Here is a 21,442-nt window from a genome sequence, read left to right as displayed (position 1 = left end):
TATTTTTAAATAATCTCTACACCCAACGTGGGGCTCAAACTCATGACCCTGAGATCAGAAGTCGGATGCTCTACCAATTGTGCCAGCCAGGTGCCCCAGCTTCCTCATTTATTAAATGAGGTAACACCCACCTGAAGGAATATTGTGAGGAATGAGTGAAATAAAGTATATGAACACCCCAACTCTCAATAGGACCCTAACAAATGTGTTAGTTTCTTCTCTCATAAAAAGGTCAAATTAAGGGCGCCTGGGTGGCTCAGTTGGTTAAGCGACTGCCTTCGGCTCAGGTCATGATCCTGGAGTCCCTGGATCGAGTCCCACATCGGGCTCCCTGCTCTACAGGGAGTCTGCTTCTCCCTCTGACCCTCCCCCCTCTCATGTGCTCTCTCTCATTCTCTCTCTCTCAAATAAATAAATAAAATCTTTAAAAAAAAAAAAGGTCAAATTAAAAGGTGGCTGTGTTGACATCTAAAATAGATAGTGGGGAACCTGGATGGCTCAGTTGGTGGAGCGTGCAACTCTTGATTTCAGAGTTGTGGGTTCGAGCCCCATGTTGGATACAGAAATTGCTTAAAAATGGGCGCCTGGGTGGCTCAGTCATTAGGCATCTGCCTTCGGCTCGGGTCGTGGTCCCAGAGTCCTGGGATCGAGTCCCACATCGGGTTCCCTGTTCGGCGGGAAGGCTGCTTCTCCCTCTCCCACTCCCTCTGCTTGTGTTCCCTCTCTCACTGTGTCTCTCTCTCTGTCAAATAAATAAATAAAATCTTAAAAAAAAATTGCTTAAAAATAAAATCTTCAGGGGCGCCTGGGTGGCTTAGTCGTTAAGCGTCTGCCTTCGGCTCAGGTCATGATCCCAGAGTCCTGGGATCGAGTCCCACATCAGGCTTCCTGCTCTGCGCGAAACCTGCTTCTTCCTCTCCCACTTCTCCTGCTTGTGTTCCCTCTCTTGCTGTGTCTCTCTCTGTCAAATAAATAAATATTTTTAAAAAATAAATAAAATAAAATCTTTAAAATAAATAATTATTGGGGTATCTGGGTGGCTCAGATGGTTAAGCGTCTGCCTTTGGCTCAGGTCATGACCTCCAGGTCCTGAGATCGAGCCCCAGGTTGGGCTCCCAGCTCAGCAAGAGTCTGCTTCTCCCTCTCCCTCTGCCCTTCCCCCTGCTTGTGCTCCCTCTGTCTCTCTCTCTTAAATGAATAAATAAAATCTTTAAAATAGATAAATTAAATAAAAAATTATTTAATAAAATAAAATAAGATGGTGGTCTGCGTCCTCTCAGAATTCTATAATGCAATACTGTTATAAAACCTTTCCCACAAAAAAATAACCAATATGTTCAGTTTGCAGCCTTGTCATCTCAAACGAGGTTTCCATTAAACACCACCTAGCCCCAATACCACAAAATCTACTTGTACACAAGAAATTCATCTTAATATCAGGATTGTAAGACTATTCTTCCTTTCTTTTTCTCCTACAGTATTTTCTTCTTTTGTTAAGAGGACTAGTGTCTCGGGGCACCTGGGTGGCTCAGTCGTTAAGCGTTTGCCTTGGGCTCAGGTCATGATCCCAGGGTCCTGGGATCAAGCCCCACATCGGGCTCCCCGCTCAGCGGGAAGCCTGCTTCTCCCTCTCCCCCTCCCCTTGCTTGTGTTCCCTCTCTCACTGTGTCTCTCTCTGTCATACAAATAAATAAAATCTTAAAATAAATAAATAAATAAATAAATAAATAAATAATAAATAAAAAGAGGACTAGTGTCTCTTAATTTAAGACAGATGACTCATTATAGGAACATGATACGGAACCAAAATGCACATACGAAGCTTTCGATCCATTTCTTCACATCTTCTAACTTCATTCACAAATTTCCGCTGGAAAACATTCACATCTGGATTTAACTGCAAAACAAGAAGACAATGCCACATATTTAAATACTGCATCTACTTTCTGTTTCACAAGCAACACCCTGCAAAGTGAAAATCTAGTATTTTGTGTCAGTGTAAGAGGCAACACTAACAAAAATGGCCTACTGATCTACATAACCTGCTTTGGGGCCAATCACATCAACTGAAGGTAAAAACCCCTCCCTCACTGTAGCACCATATTACTGGAATGGAGGCAAATTAGATAAAATAGTATGGTACAAAATGGTCTTCCCAGGCTGAAGTCAGTGAGCTCCCCTGACCAAAAATTTGAGCAACGGATGTAACAGAAGCTCTGCCAGGTTTTCCTTCTCTTTCTCCCCATCAGAAGACACAGAAAGCAAACTTCTCTTATTCTTCTGTCCCAGGTCTTCACTTCCTAGAGGACAGGCTGGTTTATTCATTCATACATCACAAGTAATTTTCAAAGCAATGTGACAAACATTCTGGGCAATACAAACAAAAATAAAACAAGTTCCTACTTACTAAGAAGCCTGCAATCTAATAAAGAAAAAGGATGAACACAACCAATAAGATACCATGTGATAAATTCCAGAAAAGTAATACAGATAAGGGGCACCTGGGTGGCTCAGTCAGTTAAGTGTCTGACTCTTGGTTTCGGCTCAGGTCATGATCAGGTTGGGCTCTGCACTTAGTGTGGAATCTGCTTAAGATTCTCTCACCCCGGGCCACCTGGTGGCTTGCTGCCTTCGGCTCAGGTCATGATCTCAGGGTCCTGGGATCGAACCCCGCATCAAGCTCCCTGCTCAGTGGGGAGTCTGCTTCTCCCCCTCCCTCTGTACCCCCCACCACTTGTGCTTCTCTCTCTCTCTCAAATAAACAAAACCTTTAAATAAAAAAATAAAAAGAGTGGGGCGCCTGGGTGACTCAGTCGTTAAGCATCTGCCTTCGGCTCAGGTCATGATCCCAGGGTCCTGGTATCGAGCCCCGCATTGGGCTCCCTGCTCCGCGGGAAGCCTGCTTCTCCCTCTCCCACTCCCCCTGCTTGTGTTCCCTCTCTCGCTGTCTCTCTAAAAATAAATAAAATCTTAAAAAAAAAAAGTAAAAAAAAAGATTTTCTCACCCCTTTCCCTTTGCCCCCCCTTGCATGTGTGCACACTCTCTCCAAAACAAATAAATAAAATTAAATTTAAAAAGGAGCTTAAAAGTATTACAAAAAAATTTAGGGGTGCTTGGGTGGCTCAGTCGTTAAGCGTCTGCCTTCGGCTCAGGTCATGATCCCAGGGTCCTGGGATCGAGCCCCGCATCGGGCTCCCTGCTTGGCGGGAAGCCTGCTTCTCCCTCTCCCGTTCCCCCTGCTTGTGTTCCCTCTCTTGCTGTGTCTCTCTCTGTCAAATAAATAAATAAAATCTTCAAAAAAAATGTTTTTTTAAAGTAATACAAATAAAGAACTATAGCTACTCACGCAACATTTATGAAGCACCAACTATGTGCCAGGCACTACATTAGGCACTGGTGTAAATACAAAAGGATATGTCCGAGCTTTGAGGAGCTATCAGACCCGTAGATGAGACAGACACAAACTAATAAATACAATTTGTTGTGATAAATGCTATTTTTAAAAAGTAAATATTGTTGTCAGTTTTTTATACAATTAAACATATACCTACCTACTTCATGACTAAGCATTCCACTAATAGGTATTTGCTTAAGAGAAATGAAAACATGTCTACAGAGACTCATACAAGAATGTTTACAGCAGCTTTATTCACAATAGCCCCAAACTGGCAATGTTCCAAATATCCAACAACAGGAGAATGGATAAAGACACTGTGGTGTATTCATGCAATGGAATACTACCCTGCAATAAAAAGAGAATCAACTATAGATACACATAAAAACAGACACATCTCAACACTAGTTTGAGTTAAAGAAGTCAGACATAAGGCTTTGCAGTGTATGATTCTCTTTACATTAAGTTCAAGAACAGGCAAAACTAATCTATGATAGGCAGAAATCAAAACAGTGGAGAATGACCAGAAGTAGGCACAAGATACCCTTCCAGGCTGATGGAAATATTCTATATCTTGACTGGGGTGGTGTTTGCAAAGATATAAAAATTTACCAAATCATCCAGCTGTACTTTTAAGGTCTATGCATTTCAGTGAATATAAATTTTACATCCATAAAAAACATGGTGGGGGGAAAGGACAGAAAGAAAATAAAAGGGAAAAAAAAATGAATGAAAGAACGAAATAAAGAAATGAACATATGCAAGAATAAGTATGAGAAAAAAATGAGTAACTAAGTTGAAAAAATGTACAAAGGAAACACCTGAGCTGGGACTCTGGGGGATAAGGCAGAGTTCACCAAGCAGAAATAGGCAGAATGAAGCAGAAAGACGATGACAAGTGACTCAGAGACATAAATAAATCATATATTCAGAGAAGGGGAAAAATTGTTCCCTAGGCAGAATGGAATCAAATAATCTGATTTTCTAAAAACACTTCTTAAAGATTTACTTTTTTTTTTAAGATTTTATTTATTTATTTTGACAGAGAGAGAGAGAGACAGCAAGAGAGGGAACACAAGCAAGGGGGTGGGAAAGGGAGAAGCAGGCTTCCTGCTGCGCAGGGAGCCCGATGCGGGGCTCGATCCCAGGACCCCGGGATCATAACCTGAGCCGAAGGCAGACGCTTAATGACTGAGCCATCCAGGCACCCCTAAAGATTTACTTTTTTGAATAATACTGTGTATGAAGAATAAATTGTAAGAGGGACAGATTGATAATGGAGAAACTAGTAAGGACATTATTGGTATCATTATATTAATATTAGAGAGAATCTAAGACAAAAAGCATTATTAGAGATTATGAGAATCACTACAAACAATTTCCAGGAAGATGCGACAATCTTAAACTTGGATGTCTCTAGTAAAATGTTTTTTTCACCGAGCAGGCAGTATCTTGGCCTTCCATTCAGAAATTTCCACTTCAATAAACACGAAACTGAAGCGAAAGTAGCCACAAGACTACTTTACTGGTTTCACTATCTGTAGGCAAAGTTCAACTGCAGCCAGTGTCAGGTAAGGCATCCCAAAATATTTGGGCAAGGCATCCTCAAAATATTTCCAACAGAAATTAACAGAACCACAAGGAGACACTGACAAATCTGTCTATGTAGTGGAAAATTTTAAATACAATTTTAAATTACTGATACAGGGCGCCTGGGTGGCTCAGTTGGTTAAGCGACTGCCTTCGGCTCAAGTCATGATCCCAGAGTCCCAGGATCGAGTCCCGCATCGGGCTCCCTGCTCGGCAGGGAGTCTGCTTCTCCCTCTGACCCTCCCCCCTCTCATGTACTCGCTCTCTCTCATTCTCTCTCTCTCAAATAAATAAATAAAATCTTTAAAAAAAAAATAAATTACTGATACATCGAGTCTACCAAACATTAGTAAGGACAGAGAAAATGTGAACAACCTAATTAATAAGCTTAATCTAAAATATATATACATACACACAATTTTTTTATCCCAGCATCCAACAGTTCTCTAAGAATTATGAAAACTGACCACAAAATAGGCCATATAGCAAATCTCAGTAAAGATCTTTACTATACAAATAATGTTCTATGATAATGCAATTAAGTTAGAAATCAATATCAAGGGGCACCTGGGTGGCTCAGTCGGTTAAGCATCCAAATCTTGGTTTCAGCTCAGCTCATGATCTCAAGGTTGTGAGATTGAGCCCCATCTGTCTCCCTGCTCAGCGGGGAGTCTGCTTGAAGATTCTCTCCCTCTGCCCCTTCCCCCACTAGTGCACACGTGCTCTCTCACTTTCTCTCTCTCAAATAAATAAATAAATAAATCTTAAAAAAAAAAAAAGAAATCACTATCAAAAATACAACCTAGGGTGGCCTGGGTTGCACAGTTGGTTGAGCGGCCAACTCTTCGTTTCAGCTCAGGTCATGATCTCAACAAGCCCCACACAGGGCTCTGCACTGCTTAAGACTCTCTTTGTCCCAGGGCACCCGGATGGCTCAGTTGGTGCAGTGTACGACTCTTGATTTCAGCTCAGGTTGTAATCTCGGGGTTGTGCGATCAAACCCCGCATTGGGCTCCACGCTCAGTGTGGAATCTGCTTGGGATTCTCCTTCTCCCTCTGCCCCTCGCCCCGCGCATACTCTCTCACTCTCTCTCTAAATTAAATAAAATCCTTTTAGCATATTCTCTTACTCTCTCACTAAAATAAATAAATAGGGCACCTGGGTGGCTCAGTTGGTTAAGTGACTGCCTTCGGCTCAGGTCATGATCCTGGAGTCCCTGGATCGAGTCCTGCATCGGGCTCCCTGCTCAGCGGGGAGTCTGCTGCTCCCTCTGACCCCCCCCCCTCATGTGCTCTCTCTCTCTCATTCTCTCTGTCTCAAATAAATAAAATCTTAAATAAATAAATAAATAAATAAATAAATAAATAAAATAAAATCTTTTTTTAAAAAGGCTCTTTCTCCCTCTCCCTCTGGCCCTACCCCCCTGGCTCTGTGCATGCACTCTCTCTCTAGATTAATTAAAAAAAAAAACAAAAACACAACCTAAACAATGTATTTGGAAATTCTAAAATAGTCCTAAATAATTCATGACTCAAAGAAGAAATCATAATAAAATTCTTAAGGGCATCTGGGTGGCTCAGTTGTTAGGTGTCCTACTCTTGGTTTCAGCTCAGTTCATGATCTTGAGGTTGTGAGATCGAGCCCCACAGGTGCGCTCAACATGGAGTCTGCTTCAGATTCTTTCTCCCTCTCCCCCCTACTCTGCTCCTCCCCCTGCTCACGCTCTCTCTCTAAAATAAATAAATAAAATCTTTAAAATTAAAAAGAAAGAGAATTATTTAAAAAAAAGAAATTCTTAAAATATCTGGAATGGAATGATAATGAAAATGTAAAGATCAGGCGCCTGGCTGCCTCAGTTGGTGGAGCATGTGACTCTTGATCTTGGGGTTGTGAGTTCAAGCCCCACATTTGGCATGGAGCCTACTTAAATTTTTTTTTTTTAATGTAAAGACCAAACTTTGTGGGACGCAGCTGAAGTACTATTTAAAAGCAAATTCAGGGGTGCCCAGGTGGCATAGTCGGTTAAGCATTCGACTCTTGGTTTCAGCTCAGGTTGTGATCTCAGGGTTGTGAGATTGAGTCCTGCGCTGGGCTCCGTGCTCGGCATGGAGTCTGTTTGAAACTCTCTCTCTGCCCCTCCTCCCTTCCCTCTCTAAAATAAATAAATCTTAAAAAAAAAAAAAAAGGAAATTTATAGCCTTAAATGCATGTAATAGAAAAGACTAAAAATGAATGTGCTAAGTGTTCAAGAAGTGAGAACAAGGTAACAGAAAGCAGAAAACAACAAACAGCAGAAATGAATGAAAGTCCGAGAGAAGATCCACCAAACCAAAAGCTGTTTTTGGTTTTGTTACATTTTTTATTTTATTATTTTCTAAAAGCTGGTTATTTAAAAAGATAAAATAGAAGCGCCTGGATGGCTCAGTTGGTTTTAAGTGTCTGCCTTCGGCTTGGGTCATGATCCCAGGGGCCTGGGATGGAGCCCCGCTTCGGGCTCCCTGCTCATCAGGGAGTGTGCTTCTCCCTCTTCCTCTGCCCCTCCCTCTGCTTGTGCTCTCTCTCAATATCTCTCTCCCTGTCAAATAAATAAATAAAGTCTTAAAATAAATAAATAAAAAGACAAAATAGACAAAACTTTATAAGACTAAGGGAAGGCATAAGTAAATATAAGAATTTATTTTTTTTATTTTTATTTTTTTTAAAGATTTTATTTATTTATTTGACAGAGAGAGACACAGCAAGAGAGAGAGCACAAGCAGGGGGAGGGGAAGCAGGCTTCCCGCCGAGCAGGGAGCCCGATGCGGGGCTCGATGCGGGGCTCGATCCCAGGACCCTGAGATCATGACCTGAGCCGAAGGCAGACGCTTAACGACTGAGCCACTCAGGCGCCCCTAAATATAAGAATTTAAAAAGGCAACTACAGTGCTTGCTTTGGCAGCACATACGCAAAAAGAAAAAAATGGAACGATACAGAGAAGATTAGCATGGCCCCTGCACACGGATGATGCACAAATTCACAAAGTGCTCCATATAACAAAAAAATAAATAGGCAACTATAGATGGAGATTTTTAAAAATACTAAAATGAGCATTATGCCAATAACTTCTCAGAAACTTTGGATTACAACGATTTTCTAGAAAAATATAACTTATCAAAACTGACAAGAAAGAAAAAAACAAAATAAGCCTATAATCAGTAAAGAAATTTCAAAGGCTAAAATATATCCATCTAAAAACATCAGGCCTGGGGCACCTGGGTGGCTCAGTTGTTAAACGTCTGCCTTCGACTCAGGTCATGATCCCAGAGTCCTGGGATCAAGCCCCGCATCGGGATCCCTGCTCCACGGGAAGCCTGTTTCTCCCTCTCCCACTCCCCTTGCTTCTGTTCCCTCTCTCACTGTGTCTCACTCTGTCAAATAAATAAATAAAATATTTTTTAAAAATATCAGGCCTAAATCCATCAAAATCCTAGAAGAGAACACAGGCAGCACCCTCTGTGACCTCGGCTGCAGCAACTTCTTGCCAGACACGTCTGCAAAGGCAAGGGAAACAAAGGCAACAATCAACTATTGGGACTTCGTCAAGATAAAAAGCTTTTGCATAGCAAAGGAAACAGTCAAAAAAACCAAAAGACAACTGACAGAATGGGAGAAGATATTTGCAAATGAGTTATCAGATAAAGGGCTAGTATCGAAAATCTATAAAGAACTCATCAAACAACACCCAAGGAACAAAAAATCCAATCAAGAAATGGGCACAGACATTTCTCCAAAGAAGACATCCAAATGGCCAATAGACACATGAAAAAATGCTCAGCATCACTTAGCATCCGGGAAATACAAATCAAAACCTCAATGAAATACCACCTCACACCAGTCAGAATGGCTAAAATTAACAAGTCAGGAAATGACAGATGTTGGCAAGGGTGTTGAGAAAGGGGAACCCTCTTACACTGTTGGTGGGAATGGAAGCTGGTGTGGCCACTCTGGAAAACAGTATGGAGGTTCCTCAAAAAGTTGAAAATAGAGCTACCCTACAACCCAGCAATTGCACTACTGGGTATTTACCCCATAGATACAAATGTAGTGATCTGCAGGGGTACCTGCACCCCAATGTTTATAGCGGCAATGTCCACAATAGCCAAACTATGGAAAGAGCCCAGATGTCCATCAACAGATGAATGGATAAAGATGTGGTATATGTGTACACACACACACGCGCGCGCGCGCGCACACACACATACAGGAATATTACACAGCTATCAAAAATGAAATCTCGCCATTTGCAACGGAACTAGAGGGTATTATGCTAAGCGAAATAAGTCAATTAGAGAAAGACAATTATCATATGATCTCACTGATACGTGGAATTTAAGAAACAAAACAGAGGGTCATAGGAGAAGAAAGGAAAAAATAAAACAAGATGAAACCAGAGAGGGAGACAAACCACAAGAGACTCTTAATCATAGGAAACAAACTGAGGGTTGCTGGAGGGGAGATGGGTGGAAGGATGGGATAACTGGGTGATGGACATTACAGAGGGCATGTGATTTAATAAGCACTAGGTATTATATAAGACTGATGAATCACAGACCTGTACCTCTGAAAGCAATAATACATTATGTGTTAATTTAAAAAAAAAAAGAAAAAAAAAATCAGGCCTAGAGGCGCCTAGCTGGCTCAGTCGTTGGAATGTGCAACTCTTGATCTCAGGGTTGTGAGTTCAAGCCCCACGTTGGGTGTAGAGCTTACTTGAAAAAGAAAAAAATAATAAAGAAAAAAGAACATCAGGCCTGGAAGGTTTAAAGATAGTTTCTACTAATCTTTCAAAGACTAGATAAGCCCAAATCTTTGTAAAATTATTCCAAAGAGGAAAAATGAAGGAACACTCCTCAACTAATAAGTAAGACTGGCCAGTAAAAACTTGATACCAGATAAGAACAGTTTGAGAAAGGACAATACAAGCGAGTATCACTTATTGATACAGTAGTCGCCCCTTATTCGCAGTTTTAGTTACCTGTAGTCAAATGTAGTCTGGAAGCAAGTGATCCTCCTTCTGACACATAGTCAGAAAGTCAATAGTAGCTCCACGCTGCATCACCATGCCTACACCATTCACCTCACCGAGTCTCCTCACATAGGCATTTTATCCTCTCACATCCTCACAAAAAGGGTGAGTACAGTACAATAAGATATTTTGAGAGAGAGTGACCACATTCACATAACTTTCATCACAGTATACTGGTGTAATTGTTCTATTTTATTACTGTTGTGTCAATCTCTTACTGTGCCCAATTTATAAACTAAACTTTATCATACGTATATATGTATAGCAAAAAATACATACATAGGGTTTAGTACTATCTGTGGTTTCAGGCACCCAAGGTGGGTCTTGGAACATATCCTCCATGGATAAGGAGGGGGACTACCGTATAAGTGAAAAAAATCCTAATACAACATTAGGAAACTGACACTCCAAATTTTTTTGAAATACACTTCATGACCAAGTTGCGTTTACCCAGGTTTGCAAGGATGATTTTATATTAAAAAAAAAAAAACAGCTGGGCGCCTGGGTGGCTCAGATGGTTAAGCATCTGCCTTCGGCTCAGGTCATGATCCCAGGGTCCTGGGATCGAGTCCCGCATCGGGCTCTCTGCTCCTTGGGAGCCTGCTTCTCCCTCTGCCTCTCTCTCTCTCTGTCTCTCATTAATAAATAAATAAAATCTTAAAAAATAATAATAATAAAAATAAAAAAATAAAAAATAAATAAAAAATAAGAATAAGAATAAACCAACTATACAAATGGCCAATAAGCATATAAAAAGATGCTCCACATAATTGGCCATGAGGGAAATGCAAAACTACTATGAGATACAACTTCATAGTCATTAGGATGGCTATAATAAAATTTTTAATTTTTTTTCCAGATTTTATTTATTTATTTGAGAGAGAGTGAGCGAGTACGAGTGGCGGGGGGAGCAGAGGGAAAGGAAGAGAGAGAAGCAGACTCCCCACTGAGCAGGGAGCCCGACGTGGGGCTCGATCCCAGGACCCTGAGATCATGACCTGAGCCAAAGGCAGATGCTTAACTGACTGAGCCACCCAGGCACCCCTATAATAAAATTTTTTAAATGGAAAATAATAAGTGTTGGTGAGGATGGGAACCCCTGTACATTGCTGGTGGGAATGTAAAGGGGTGTGGCTGCTGTGAAAAGCAGTCTGGAGGTTCCTCAAAAAATTAAACACAGAATTACCATATAACCCAGTAATTCTACCCTTAGGTATATACCCAAAGGAAATAAGAACTCAAATATTTGTACACAAATGCTTACAGCAAGCATTACTGACAAGAGTCAAAAAGTGGAAACTACCCAAATATGTTCATCAACTGATAAATGAATAAACAAACAGCAGTATTATACATATGATGGAATATCATTCAGCCATAAAAAGGAATGAGGTCCTAATACAAGCTACAACATTGGTGAACCCTGAAAACAATACGCTAAGTGAAAGAATCAAGACACAAAAGGCAACATATCATATGATTCCAATTATGTTTAATGTCCAGAATAGGGAAATCCATAGAGACAGATTAAGTAGTTGGCCAGGGCATGAGGAGTGACTGCTAATGGGTACAGGGCTTCTTTTGAGGGTAATGAAATGTTCTGGAATTAGACAGTGGTGATGGTTGCACAACCCTGTGAATACACTAAAAACCAATGAATTGTACACTGTGAAATGGTGACTTTTTTGGCCTATCTCAATTAAAAAGAACACAGGCAGTAGAGTCAGACAGTCCAGGGGTACAGATCTATGTGTTCTGGGTAGCTATTTACATCTATGTCATAGGTTTCTAGTGGGGAAAATGAGAATGGTAAGTTCCACTCTTCAAAAGTAGGTTCTACTTCTCAGGGGTGCTGTGAGGAATGCCTACAATAATAATGTAAAATGCTCAACATGCCATCAGTCAAAAAAATGCAAACTGTCCTTGTGATTTTAAGTGTTAGACAGTAAGGGATTGAACAGTAGAGAAGAAGTATTTCAAAGAGAAGAGAGGATGAGGGGACAGATGAGTCACAGATTTTGAACACGCTGAGTGAGAAAAATGTCTTATTCAATTGTGTCTCTAAAACCCAGAGTGGTATCTTTTGCAGAGAAGATAGATAACAACTCTATAGTTCTCTCTTACATCTGAAACTAAAATTCATTTTATTTATTTGTTTATTTATTTATTTTTATTTTATTTTATTTGTTCATTTGACGGAGACAGAGTGAGAGCACAACCAGGGAGACAGAGGGAGAGGGAGAAGCAGGTTCCTCACTGAGCAGGGAGCCTGACATGGGATTCAATCCCAGGACCCTGGGATCGTGACCCAAGCCGAAGGCAGCCGCTTAACCGACTGAGCCACTCAGGCGCCCCTAAAATTCAATTTAATATGTGCACATTTTCACAGGAAAAATAGATACAAAAAAGAAAATACAGATACAAGCTGCAACATGGATGAACCTTGAAAACATGCCAGATGAAAGAAGCCAGCCACAAAAGACTGTATATTATATGATTCCATTGACATGAAATGTTCAGAATACGCAAACCCACCGAAATAAAAAGTAGATTAGTGGCTGTCAGGGGGTGGAAGGGGGAGGAGGGGATTGAGAGGAAATGGGCCGACTGTTAATGGGTTCAGGGTTTCTTCTCAGGGTAATAAAAATTCTAAAACTGACTGTGGTAATGGTTGTATAACTCTTGTGTATATACTAAAAATCATTGAACTATACACTTCGAATGGACAAATTATATGGTACGTGAATTATATCTCAGTATGCTGTTTAAAAAGGACTGTAGGAAAGAAATCTGGATATGTAATTTACCAAATTAACAGATTAAAGGAAAAAACATGATAATCTCAATAAATGAAGAAAAGGCATCCCATAAAATTCCACAATTATCTGTGGCTATAAAATCAGAAATTGAAAGGAATCTGAATAATTTAATAGAATTTTCCAAAAACTTAAGAGTAAACATCTTACTTAAATTGTCAAATACTGGGGTGCCTGGCTGGTTCAGTCACAAGAGCATGCAACTCTTGATCTCGGGGTCATTGAGTTCAAGCCCCACATTGGGTTTAGAGATTACTTAAAAAAATTAATAAAAATTGGGGCGCCTGGGTGGCTCAGTCGTTAAATGTCTGCCTTCAGCTCAGGTCATGATCCTGGGGTCCTGGGATCGAGCCCCGCATCAGGCTCCCCGCTCAGCAGGAAGCCTGCTTCTCCCTCTCCCACTCCCCCCGCTTGTGTTCCCTCTCTCGCTGTGTCTCTCTCTGTCAATTAAATAAATAAAATCTTAAAAAAAAATTAATAAAAATTAATTTATGAAATACTAAAAAGATTCCCCTTAAAGTCAGGAGCATAGATAAGAATGCCATGTGATAGGGGCACCTGGGTGGCCCAATCAGTTAAGTGGCTGCCTTTGGCTCAGGTCATGATCCCAGAGCTTTGGGATCAAACCCCATGTCGGGCTCCCTGCTCAGCGGAGAGCCTGCTTCTCCCTCTCCCTCTGCCTGCCTCTCTGATGACTTATGCTCTCTATCTCTCTGTCAAATAAATAAATAAAATCTTTAAAAAAAAAAAATGTCATGTGACAGATATGTAGCCCTACTTCCTTATTAACAAAAATCCCAATTTTGTTCAAGGCAGTTACTGCTCAGTTGAAAAACCACTTTCCCCAGACCCACTTGCAGCTAGACTATGCCATAATTCTGGTCAACAGAAATTAGGAAAGTCTCCTGAGGATTTCTGAGGGTTTTTTTTTCTCCTGATATAAGTACTTCTTCCCTTCACTTACTTCTTCTTGCCCCGAATATGAATGTAATACCTGGAGCTGTGGTGGTCATCTACAAGGACAAAATCCAAATACTTAAAGATGGCAAAAAAGAGATACAGAGGGTGCCTGGGGGGCTCAGTCGGTTAAGCAACTGCCTTTGGCTCAGGTCATGATCTCAGGGCCCTGGGATCGAGTCTCACATCGGGCTCCCTGCTCAGCGGGGAGTCTGCTTCTCCCTCTCCCTCTCCCTCTGTGCTCTCTCTCGCTCGCTCTCTGTCTCTCAAATAAAGAGAACCTTTAAAAAAAAAATGGGTGGTTCGCATTTCCCACCTGCTTTAAAAAAAAAAAAAGAAAGATATAAAATGATCTTAGGGCACTGATGATAGTGTGAAGTTGGGCTTCCTGTTACATGAGAAAATACACCCCTATCACTTGGGTTTTCAGTTACATATAGCTGACCACAATCCTAACCAGTATTAGTATGCCGTTACTCTTCTTCAACATGTTAGTAAAAGTCCTAATGTATATGGCAAAGTAGGAAAAAAAAAAGAATAAGGATTTGAAAGGCAGAAACAGCCTACTCTCCAATGGTGCAGTAAAAAAGATTATATCAAAGGTAGCAAAATGTTAACAACTGGTGAATCTACAGGAGAGTATTCAGCCTTGAAATATTTCAAAATAAATATTTACGGCAAAAAATACTGATGAGCAAAACAATGAATTTTGTGACAACATATACCATAAACAAAGGGAAAAGACAAGCCAAGTTATCAGTAAAGGATCAGAAAAAGATTAGCTTCCAGAATACATGAAGAACTTTTACATATTTTACAAGTCAACAAGAAAGACAAGCAACCCAACAGAAAAACAAGCAGATGACAGGGACAATACATTCATGGAAAATGAAACCCATGATGCCCAATAAACAGATAAAAAGATACCCAGGGTACTAATCAAGAAAATGCAAATTAAAACAAAAAATACAGCACTTCACACCCATCATGTCGGCAAATTCCTTTAAGCTTGAGCACAGAGGTATTGACATAAGTAAAGTGACAGGAACTCTCAACCAGCAACAGAAGTTTGAACAGGTTCTACACTGTCAAGTACACGTTGACAACACCTAACAGTTAAAGAGACACACCATACTCAGCAATGCCCTTCTTAGTTATAATCCCTGAAGCAGCAGCAAGTCCGTGAGATCGAGACTCTACATAGCAACACTAGAACATCATTTGCCTTTTTCATCCTCACTCTCCCATGAGTGTTCAGTGAAGTTTTCCAGAGGCTCATGGTATACGTCACAGCCAGATAACTGCAGAAGCAGATACGAGAATCCAGCTCTCTTCTATTAATTCAGACATTAAAGAGATTTTCAAAAATGTAAAAGCAATGCCACTCTTCTCTATTTTTTTTTCTATTTTGGAAAGTGTAGTTATTGTTCATAAAAATGTTATTTATAACACATAGCGGGTTTATTATTGTGATTTTTTAAAAAAATAAGTATTTGAAGCATATCTCATACAATAAATATTGATAGTTATAAATCACATAAAAGGTCTTTGGGGTCCTCAGTCATATTTTCAGAGTGTAAAGAGGCCCTTAGACCAAAATGTTTGAGAACCACTGCCCTGGAGAAACTATCACACATGTATACCAGGAGACATATACAAGAATCTTCCCTGCAACACTGTAATAGCAAAGAACTATCCATCAGAAGGAAAAAATGATAGACTGTGTATAAAATAACTACATAGCCATTTAAAGAAATGAACTAGGGCGCCTGGATGGCTCAGTAAGTTAAGTGGTTAAGCGTCTGCCTGCCTTTGTCTGCCTGCCTTCCATTCAGGTCGTGATCCTGGGGTCTGGGTATCGAGTTCCACATCAGGCTCCCTGCTCTGCGGGAAGCCTGCTTCTCCCTCTTCCTCTGCCTCTCTCTCTGTCTCTCATGAATAAATAAATAAAATCTTTTTTTTTTAAGATTTTATTTATTTATTTGACAGAGAGAGACACAGAGAGAGAAGGAACACAAGTAGGGGGAGTGGGAGAGAGAGAAGAAGGCTTTCCGCAGAGCAGGGAGCCTGATGTGGGGCTCGATCCCAGGACCCTGGGATCATGACCTGAGCAAAAGGCAGATGCTTAACGACTGAGCCACCCAGGCACCCCTAAATAAATAAAATCTGTAAAAAATAATAAAAATAAAAAATAAAGAAGTGAACTAGCATTACCTATATCAAATGGCCAAATCTCACAAATTTAAAAAGTGCAATGCCTGGGTGGCTCAGATGGTTAAGAGTCTGCCTTCAGCTCAGGTCATGATCTCCAGGTCCTGGGATCGAGCCCCATGTCAGGCTCCCAGCTCAGCGGGGAGTCTTCTTCACCCTCTCTATCTGCCTCTCCCCGTTTATACTCTGTCTCAAATAAAAATCTTTAAACAAACAAACAAAAAAAATAGGGCGCCTGGGTGGCTCAGTTGTTAAGCATCTGCCTTCCGCTCAGGTCATGATCCCAGGGTCCTGGGATCAAGCCCCACATCGGGCTCCCTCCTCGGGGGGAAGCCTGCTTCTCCCTCTCCCACTCCTGCTGCTTGTGTTCCTGCTCTCGCTATCTCTGTCTCTGTCAAATAAATAAATAAAATCTTAAGGGCGCCTGGGTGGCTCAGTTGGTTAAGCGACTGCCTTCGGCTCAGGTCATGATCCTGGAGTCCCGGGATCGAGTCCCGCATCGGGCTCCCTGCTCAGCAGGGAGTCTGCTTCTCCCTCTGACCCTCCCCTCTCTCGTGTGCTCTCTCTCTCTCTCTCTCACTCTCTCAAATAAATGAATAAATAAAATCTTAAAAAAAAAAAATAAAATCTTAAAATAAATAAATAAATAAATAAAATAAAAGGCAAAATGCTGAAGGATATATACAATATACCATGCATCTAGTTTTAAAACATGTAAAATCATACTAGTATGTATGATTATTTAGTGATATATATACACACACAGAAAAAGTAAAAAATAAAAACACATGGGAATGATAAAAGCAAAAACTGGGGGTAGAGCATGCTACTCTTGGTCTTGGGGTCATGAGTTCAAGCCCCATATTAGGCACAGAGCTTACTTAAAAAAAAAAAAAAAAAGGCAAAAATCACTGCAGAGGTTACCCCTGCGGAGGTGGGAAGAGAAATAGCATGGAGGAAGGATACACAGGAGCCTTCAATTATATGTGGAATGTTAGCAGAAACACATGTATTCATTATATTATTTCCTATATTTTTTTGTATGATTGCAATACATCTTAAGTAAAGATTAAGAATGCTGAATAGATACTGGGTGTTAGGAGGGGGAAGACACCATAGGACCAAATGAAGGACTGCAAATTAAGGGTGACTTAGGTTTGATTTAGGTCTCAACTCTAGAAAACTGGAAGAATATCGATGCATTAGCTCAAATTTAGGAGGTCGGGATGAAGAAATAGTTTGGGGGAGCGCCTGGGTGACTCAGTCCTTAAGCGTCTGCCTTCGGCTCAGGTCATCCCAGGGTCCTGGGATCAAGCCCTGCATTGGGCTCCCTGCTCCGCGGGAAGCCTGCTTCTCCCTCTCCCACTCCCCCTGCTTGTGTTCCCTCTCACTATACCTCTCTCTGTCAAATAAATAAATAAAATCTTTAAAAAAAAATAGTTTGGGAAAAGGTAAGGCGGTGGGATTTAGACATGCTACCAGGAGAAGCAGTAATGATAAAATTCTTACAGAGTTGTAAATTTAAAGATGGTGTTTGGGAGCTGTCAGGGCCAGAGATACAGATTTGGAACTCACTGAATAAAGATGGAAGATTTGAGAATAGATGAGATCATCAACAAAGGTGATAAAGGAAGATGAGGGTATGGAGAAGCTTATCCAGAGAGAGCAGAGGAGAGAGCTTGGGTAACAGACACAGAAGGCCATGGTGGAGACCATAAAAGAGAGGCTAGAGGAAGATGGCAGTGAGTCCTCAGAAAGGTCAGAGAAGGAATCAGAGTCAGACAAGAGAACATTCGAAGAAAGAAGGTATAAAAAAATTCAAAGAGAATAAGGAATGTACTAGGTCACCAGATTATATTCATATAATTTCAGCGTGCCAATTTCAGGAAGCCAATATTGATTAATCCCGACCCTTTCTGACCACTCCTCTTTCATCCATTCATTCCAACAAAAGCTGATTGAGTATCTTGTATGTGGACACTAAGGATACAATGATCGTCTCTGTCTTCATGGTCCTAAGATCACAGTAGAAGAGAAAGACTAATCAATTACTAACAATGATGAATGTAAAATCACAGCTACAATGAATGCTATTAGTGGGAGTACATGGAACTTCGAGATTGTGTAATTAGGGAATTGTTAACTCCTTCCTCCTTTCAGCAGTGTATATTGTGCCTTCCTGAACAGACTGTAAGCCCAAGAGGGCATACTTTTTTTTTTTTTTAAAGATTTTATTTATTTATTTGACAGAGACAGCGAGAGAGGGAACACAAGCAGGGGGAGTGGGAGAGGGAGAAGCAGGCTTCCCGCGGAGCAGGGAGCCCGATGTGGGGCTCGATCCCAGGACCTGGAATCATGACCTGAGCCGAAGGCAGACGCTTAACAACTGAGCCACCCAGGCGCCCCGAGGGCATACTTTTTTATACTCTTATACTGTTGATTTTCTTTTGATATCTTCTCCAAGTGCTCAGCATAATGCTTCAAAATAATGGGTATTTAGTATATGCTTACTTACACATCTGTAATGGGATGCATCAGATTTTGCAATAAACACATCCTATTGTATGGAAGAGCTATGACTTTTTTTTTAATAACCTGCTACGGGTGTTAAAGAGGCCAAAAGCAAAGTGTAAGCTTTGAAAAGGTTAGCTTGGTGTTCTCTACCTGTATCTCAAGCAATTACCTTGAGACTGCTTAGGATTATTCTCAAAGAGGGAGCTAGTAAAATCATGGAAAGATTGACACAAAACATTCTCACCTCTAGAGACAACTCGAAATGTACACTCTACCAACAGTAAGCCAGTGCTATGCTATTTTTGCAAATAAAAAGCAAAACATTCATTATAAGGCAATTGGCCCTGACAAGAAAAACAGAGTTCAGTGGTATTCAAGAAGCAGCCCCACAACTACTTACATCACGAAACTGAACCTTTCCCAATTCTCCTAATTCACTGACGCAACAATAAGCAGCTTCTGACTGTAGAAAAAGCTGGGCCAACGTCATCTCCTCACTCCGGAAAAGCTCCCCCATGGTGGCAGAAAGTACCACTCAACAGAGTACCTGGATTTCTCTCCAACCTAAAGCAAAAAGAGAAAACTGCATTACCAAAAGAGCTAAGAGCAAACACCACAACAGTAAGGCTCTTTTGTTTTGCATTTCATATCTTCCATCCCATGCAGACAGATCTTTAACATTCTGTTTAGAAGGAGAGAAAGGAGAAATTGCAAAAGGCTGTTACTAAATCCCCTCCCACAGAGTACCTGATGAAAAGCCACTTCCTTCACAGTCAACATCAGGATCAAATGACAATATTTTGGGGCATCTCAATACATAAGAATGTATCCAGTTAAAAACAGAACTGGGATTCACAAACAGCTCTTTAAATACCCTGGACAGGGTATTATGAGGCAGTGACATTCACACTGCTTGACCTTTTTTTGGCTTGTGTCAGGAAACACACGGAAGAGACCTAGATTACCCTCTCATAAAGGATGTCTCCGTGGAGACTAGTTTTCTACCCGCTATTGCCCATTTCTAACTGTTGGAGTCCCAGCACTACGCTACAGCTATGGATACCTTAAAGGGTTTAACCTTCTAACTGCTCAGGAAACACCATTTTCTCCTTAAGGAATCTAAATGCATCAGCATTATCTCAAAAAAACGGGGGGGGGGGGGGGGGGGGGCGGGACACCTGGCTGGTTCAGTCAGTACAGCATGTGACTCTTGATCTCAGGGTCATGAGTTCAAGCCCCATGTTGGGTGTGGAGCCTACTTAAAAAAAAAAAAAAAAGAGCCAGCTTGCAAATTAAGCTCAATTTCAAGTCCAGCATGACAGGAATACATTGATAATGACAAAGCAGTTTTATCAAACCACAGAGAATAAGCTTGCCACCTCCATAGCTTTCAATTTCTTATCCCCACCTTCAAGATTAATTACATTCTTCCATCTGTCAAAGCTTCTCATGCATGAGCCAATAAAGGTTTCCTTTTAGGGCTGTCTTATCCTTGCCCGGTATGAAAGACAATGGCGCTATCAGTGGTCCTGAAACTGCAATTATTTATTCTCAATCAGCTATTGTAAGGCACAGACTGTACCCTATCTAAACTCAGCAAACCGTACAGTATTTTTAGTATCATGAGGGCATCCATAATGATAGGTGAAACTGGCATCAAAGGAAGAGTTACTGTTCTGCAAGGCTGGAAGACATCTTGAGAAATCTGAATGACAAAACCTTTGTGCAAGGCAGCAAAATAACACTCAGATATAAGCAAAGATTTCTCAAGAGATTATGTAGCCTGCCTTTAAAATTGTCTATACCTGAATCACCCAAAACAGCTGTTACCAACCTCCCACATCTTCCCCCAAACAAGAATAGATTCCACAACCTCTAAAGCAGGTAAAATTATGCCTGATCAGCACAGTTCAGGGGCTGCCAGTAATGACAGCCTCCAGAGTTGCCTCCCTCCTTCTGTTCTTTAATGATTACAAGTCTCCTAGAACATCTCTATCCCACTGGAGCCAAACAGAAAACTAAACAGGCCAAAGCGATTCAGGGATGAGAGGATGTCACAAAACAAAATATGAAGAAACAGTAATTCTACACAAGATGAGTACAAATAAAGCGCCCGGCGTCCAGCCTCACTATTGTCATCCAGTCCTCGCCTCCTACGAGGTATTCAAATTCACCTGCTTTATTTCCTGTCTACCCAGTGAGAAAGCAGGAATTCTCTGAGCCCAGGCACACCTACCTCCAGAAGTGGCGATTAAAGGGGGAGGGGGGAGGGATCATCAAATTGGGAGCCCCTTTAAGAAGCCCCCCAAATTCTTCTGCCTACCTAATAACCTTCTGTTCCTCCGCCTACGCCTTAAATGGGGGAAGGGTTGAGGGCCTCCAAAGAGGAGTGAATCTCCGATTCCTCTGCCCACAGGAGGGGTGCCCGAAGAGGGGCGAACCCCCATTTCCTCTCAGAGACCTAAGATCTCTGTTAATTCCTTTGACAAGTAGGCTATTAGAAGGATTTCCCATGCCCTTCCGAGGCCTCTCCCTGCCGCACTGTACCTACATGCCCCGCTCACCTTCAGCCCCCGACCGGGCCGCAACCAAAGCAGCAGCCCCAGACCAAGCCCGCAGCCTCAGCGGCTCGGGACATCAGCGCTCGACGTGCGTGCGTCCGCAAAGCCCTGCCCCCGCGCAGCCACCGGCTCCGCCCCCAAGATGACCTCATTGCAGTCAGCCAATGGGGTGAGGCCTGGGTCGGCTGCCGCACTGCAGAGTCGCGGGGGCGCGGGCAAGACCCTGAGTGCTGACGCCATCTTGTTCCCGCGGCTGCGGCTCCAGGCCGGTGGGACCGGGGTGTCTGACGGGCTGCTGGGCGGGTGCTTGAGGACCTCAGCCCGTATGCCC

General features: G+C 41.6%; 1 protein-coding gene and 1 non-coding gene across 8 annotated transcripts in view; one reads left to right on the top strand and one right to left on the bottom strand.

Moving 5' to 3' along the window:
- Positions 1 to 21,241, bottom strand: part of ATP6V0A1 (ATPase H+ transporting V0 subunit a1) — a 62,574-nt gene extending 41,333 nt beyond the window's left edge. For 5 of the 7 annotated variants that reach the window (XM_045888897.3, XM_045888894.3, XM_045888896.3 and 2 more), the window contains exons 1-3: positions 21,115 to 21,241; positions 18,951 to 19,114; positions 1,819 to 1,897 (exon numbers count right to left, since the gene is read on the bottom strand). In XM_045888897.3, coding sequence (XP_045744853.1) covers positions 1,819 to 1,897; positions 18,951 to 19,067 — 196 coding nt within the window. In that variant the 5' untranslated portion in view covers positions 19,068 to 19,114; positions 21,115 to 21,241. Of the gene's footprint in view, positions 1 to 1,818; positions 1,898 to 18,950; positions 19,115 to 19,297; positions 19,322 to 21,114 lie in introns of those variants that run through there. The other 2 variants (XM_045888895.3, XM_064583097.1) reach the window with 2 other exon arrangements.
- On the top strand, positions 7,914 to 8,022 carry LOC123854863 (U6 spliceosomal RNA). Its single transcript, XR_006793412.1, has one exon. It is a non-coding gene; the product is annotated as a U6 spliceosomal RNA (small nuclear RNA).
- Positions 21,242 to 21,442: the final 201 nt, after the last annotated feature.

Source organism: Mirounga angustirostris, unplaced genomic scaffold (assembly GCF_029215605.1).
Source record: "Mirounga angustirostris isolate CCGP_5_RB_7025 unplaced genomic scaffold, mMirAng1.0.hap1 SCAF_17, whole genome shotgun sequence".
Classification (NCBI taxonomy): Eukaryota; Metazoa; Chordata; class Mammalia; order Carnivora; family Phocidae; genus Mirounga; species Mirounga angustirostris.
This window is presented reverse-complemented; position numbering and strand designations above follow the sequence as displayed.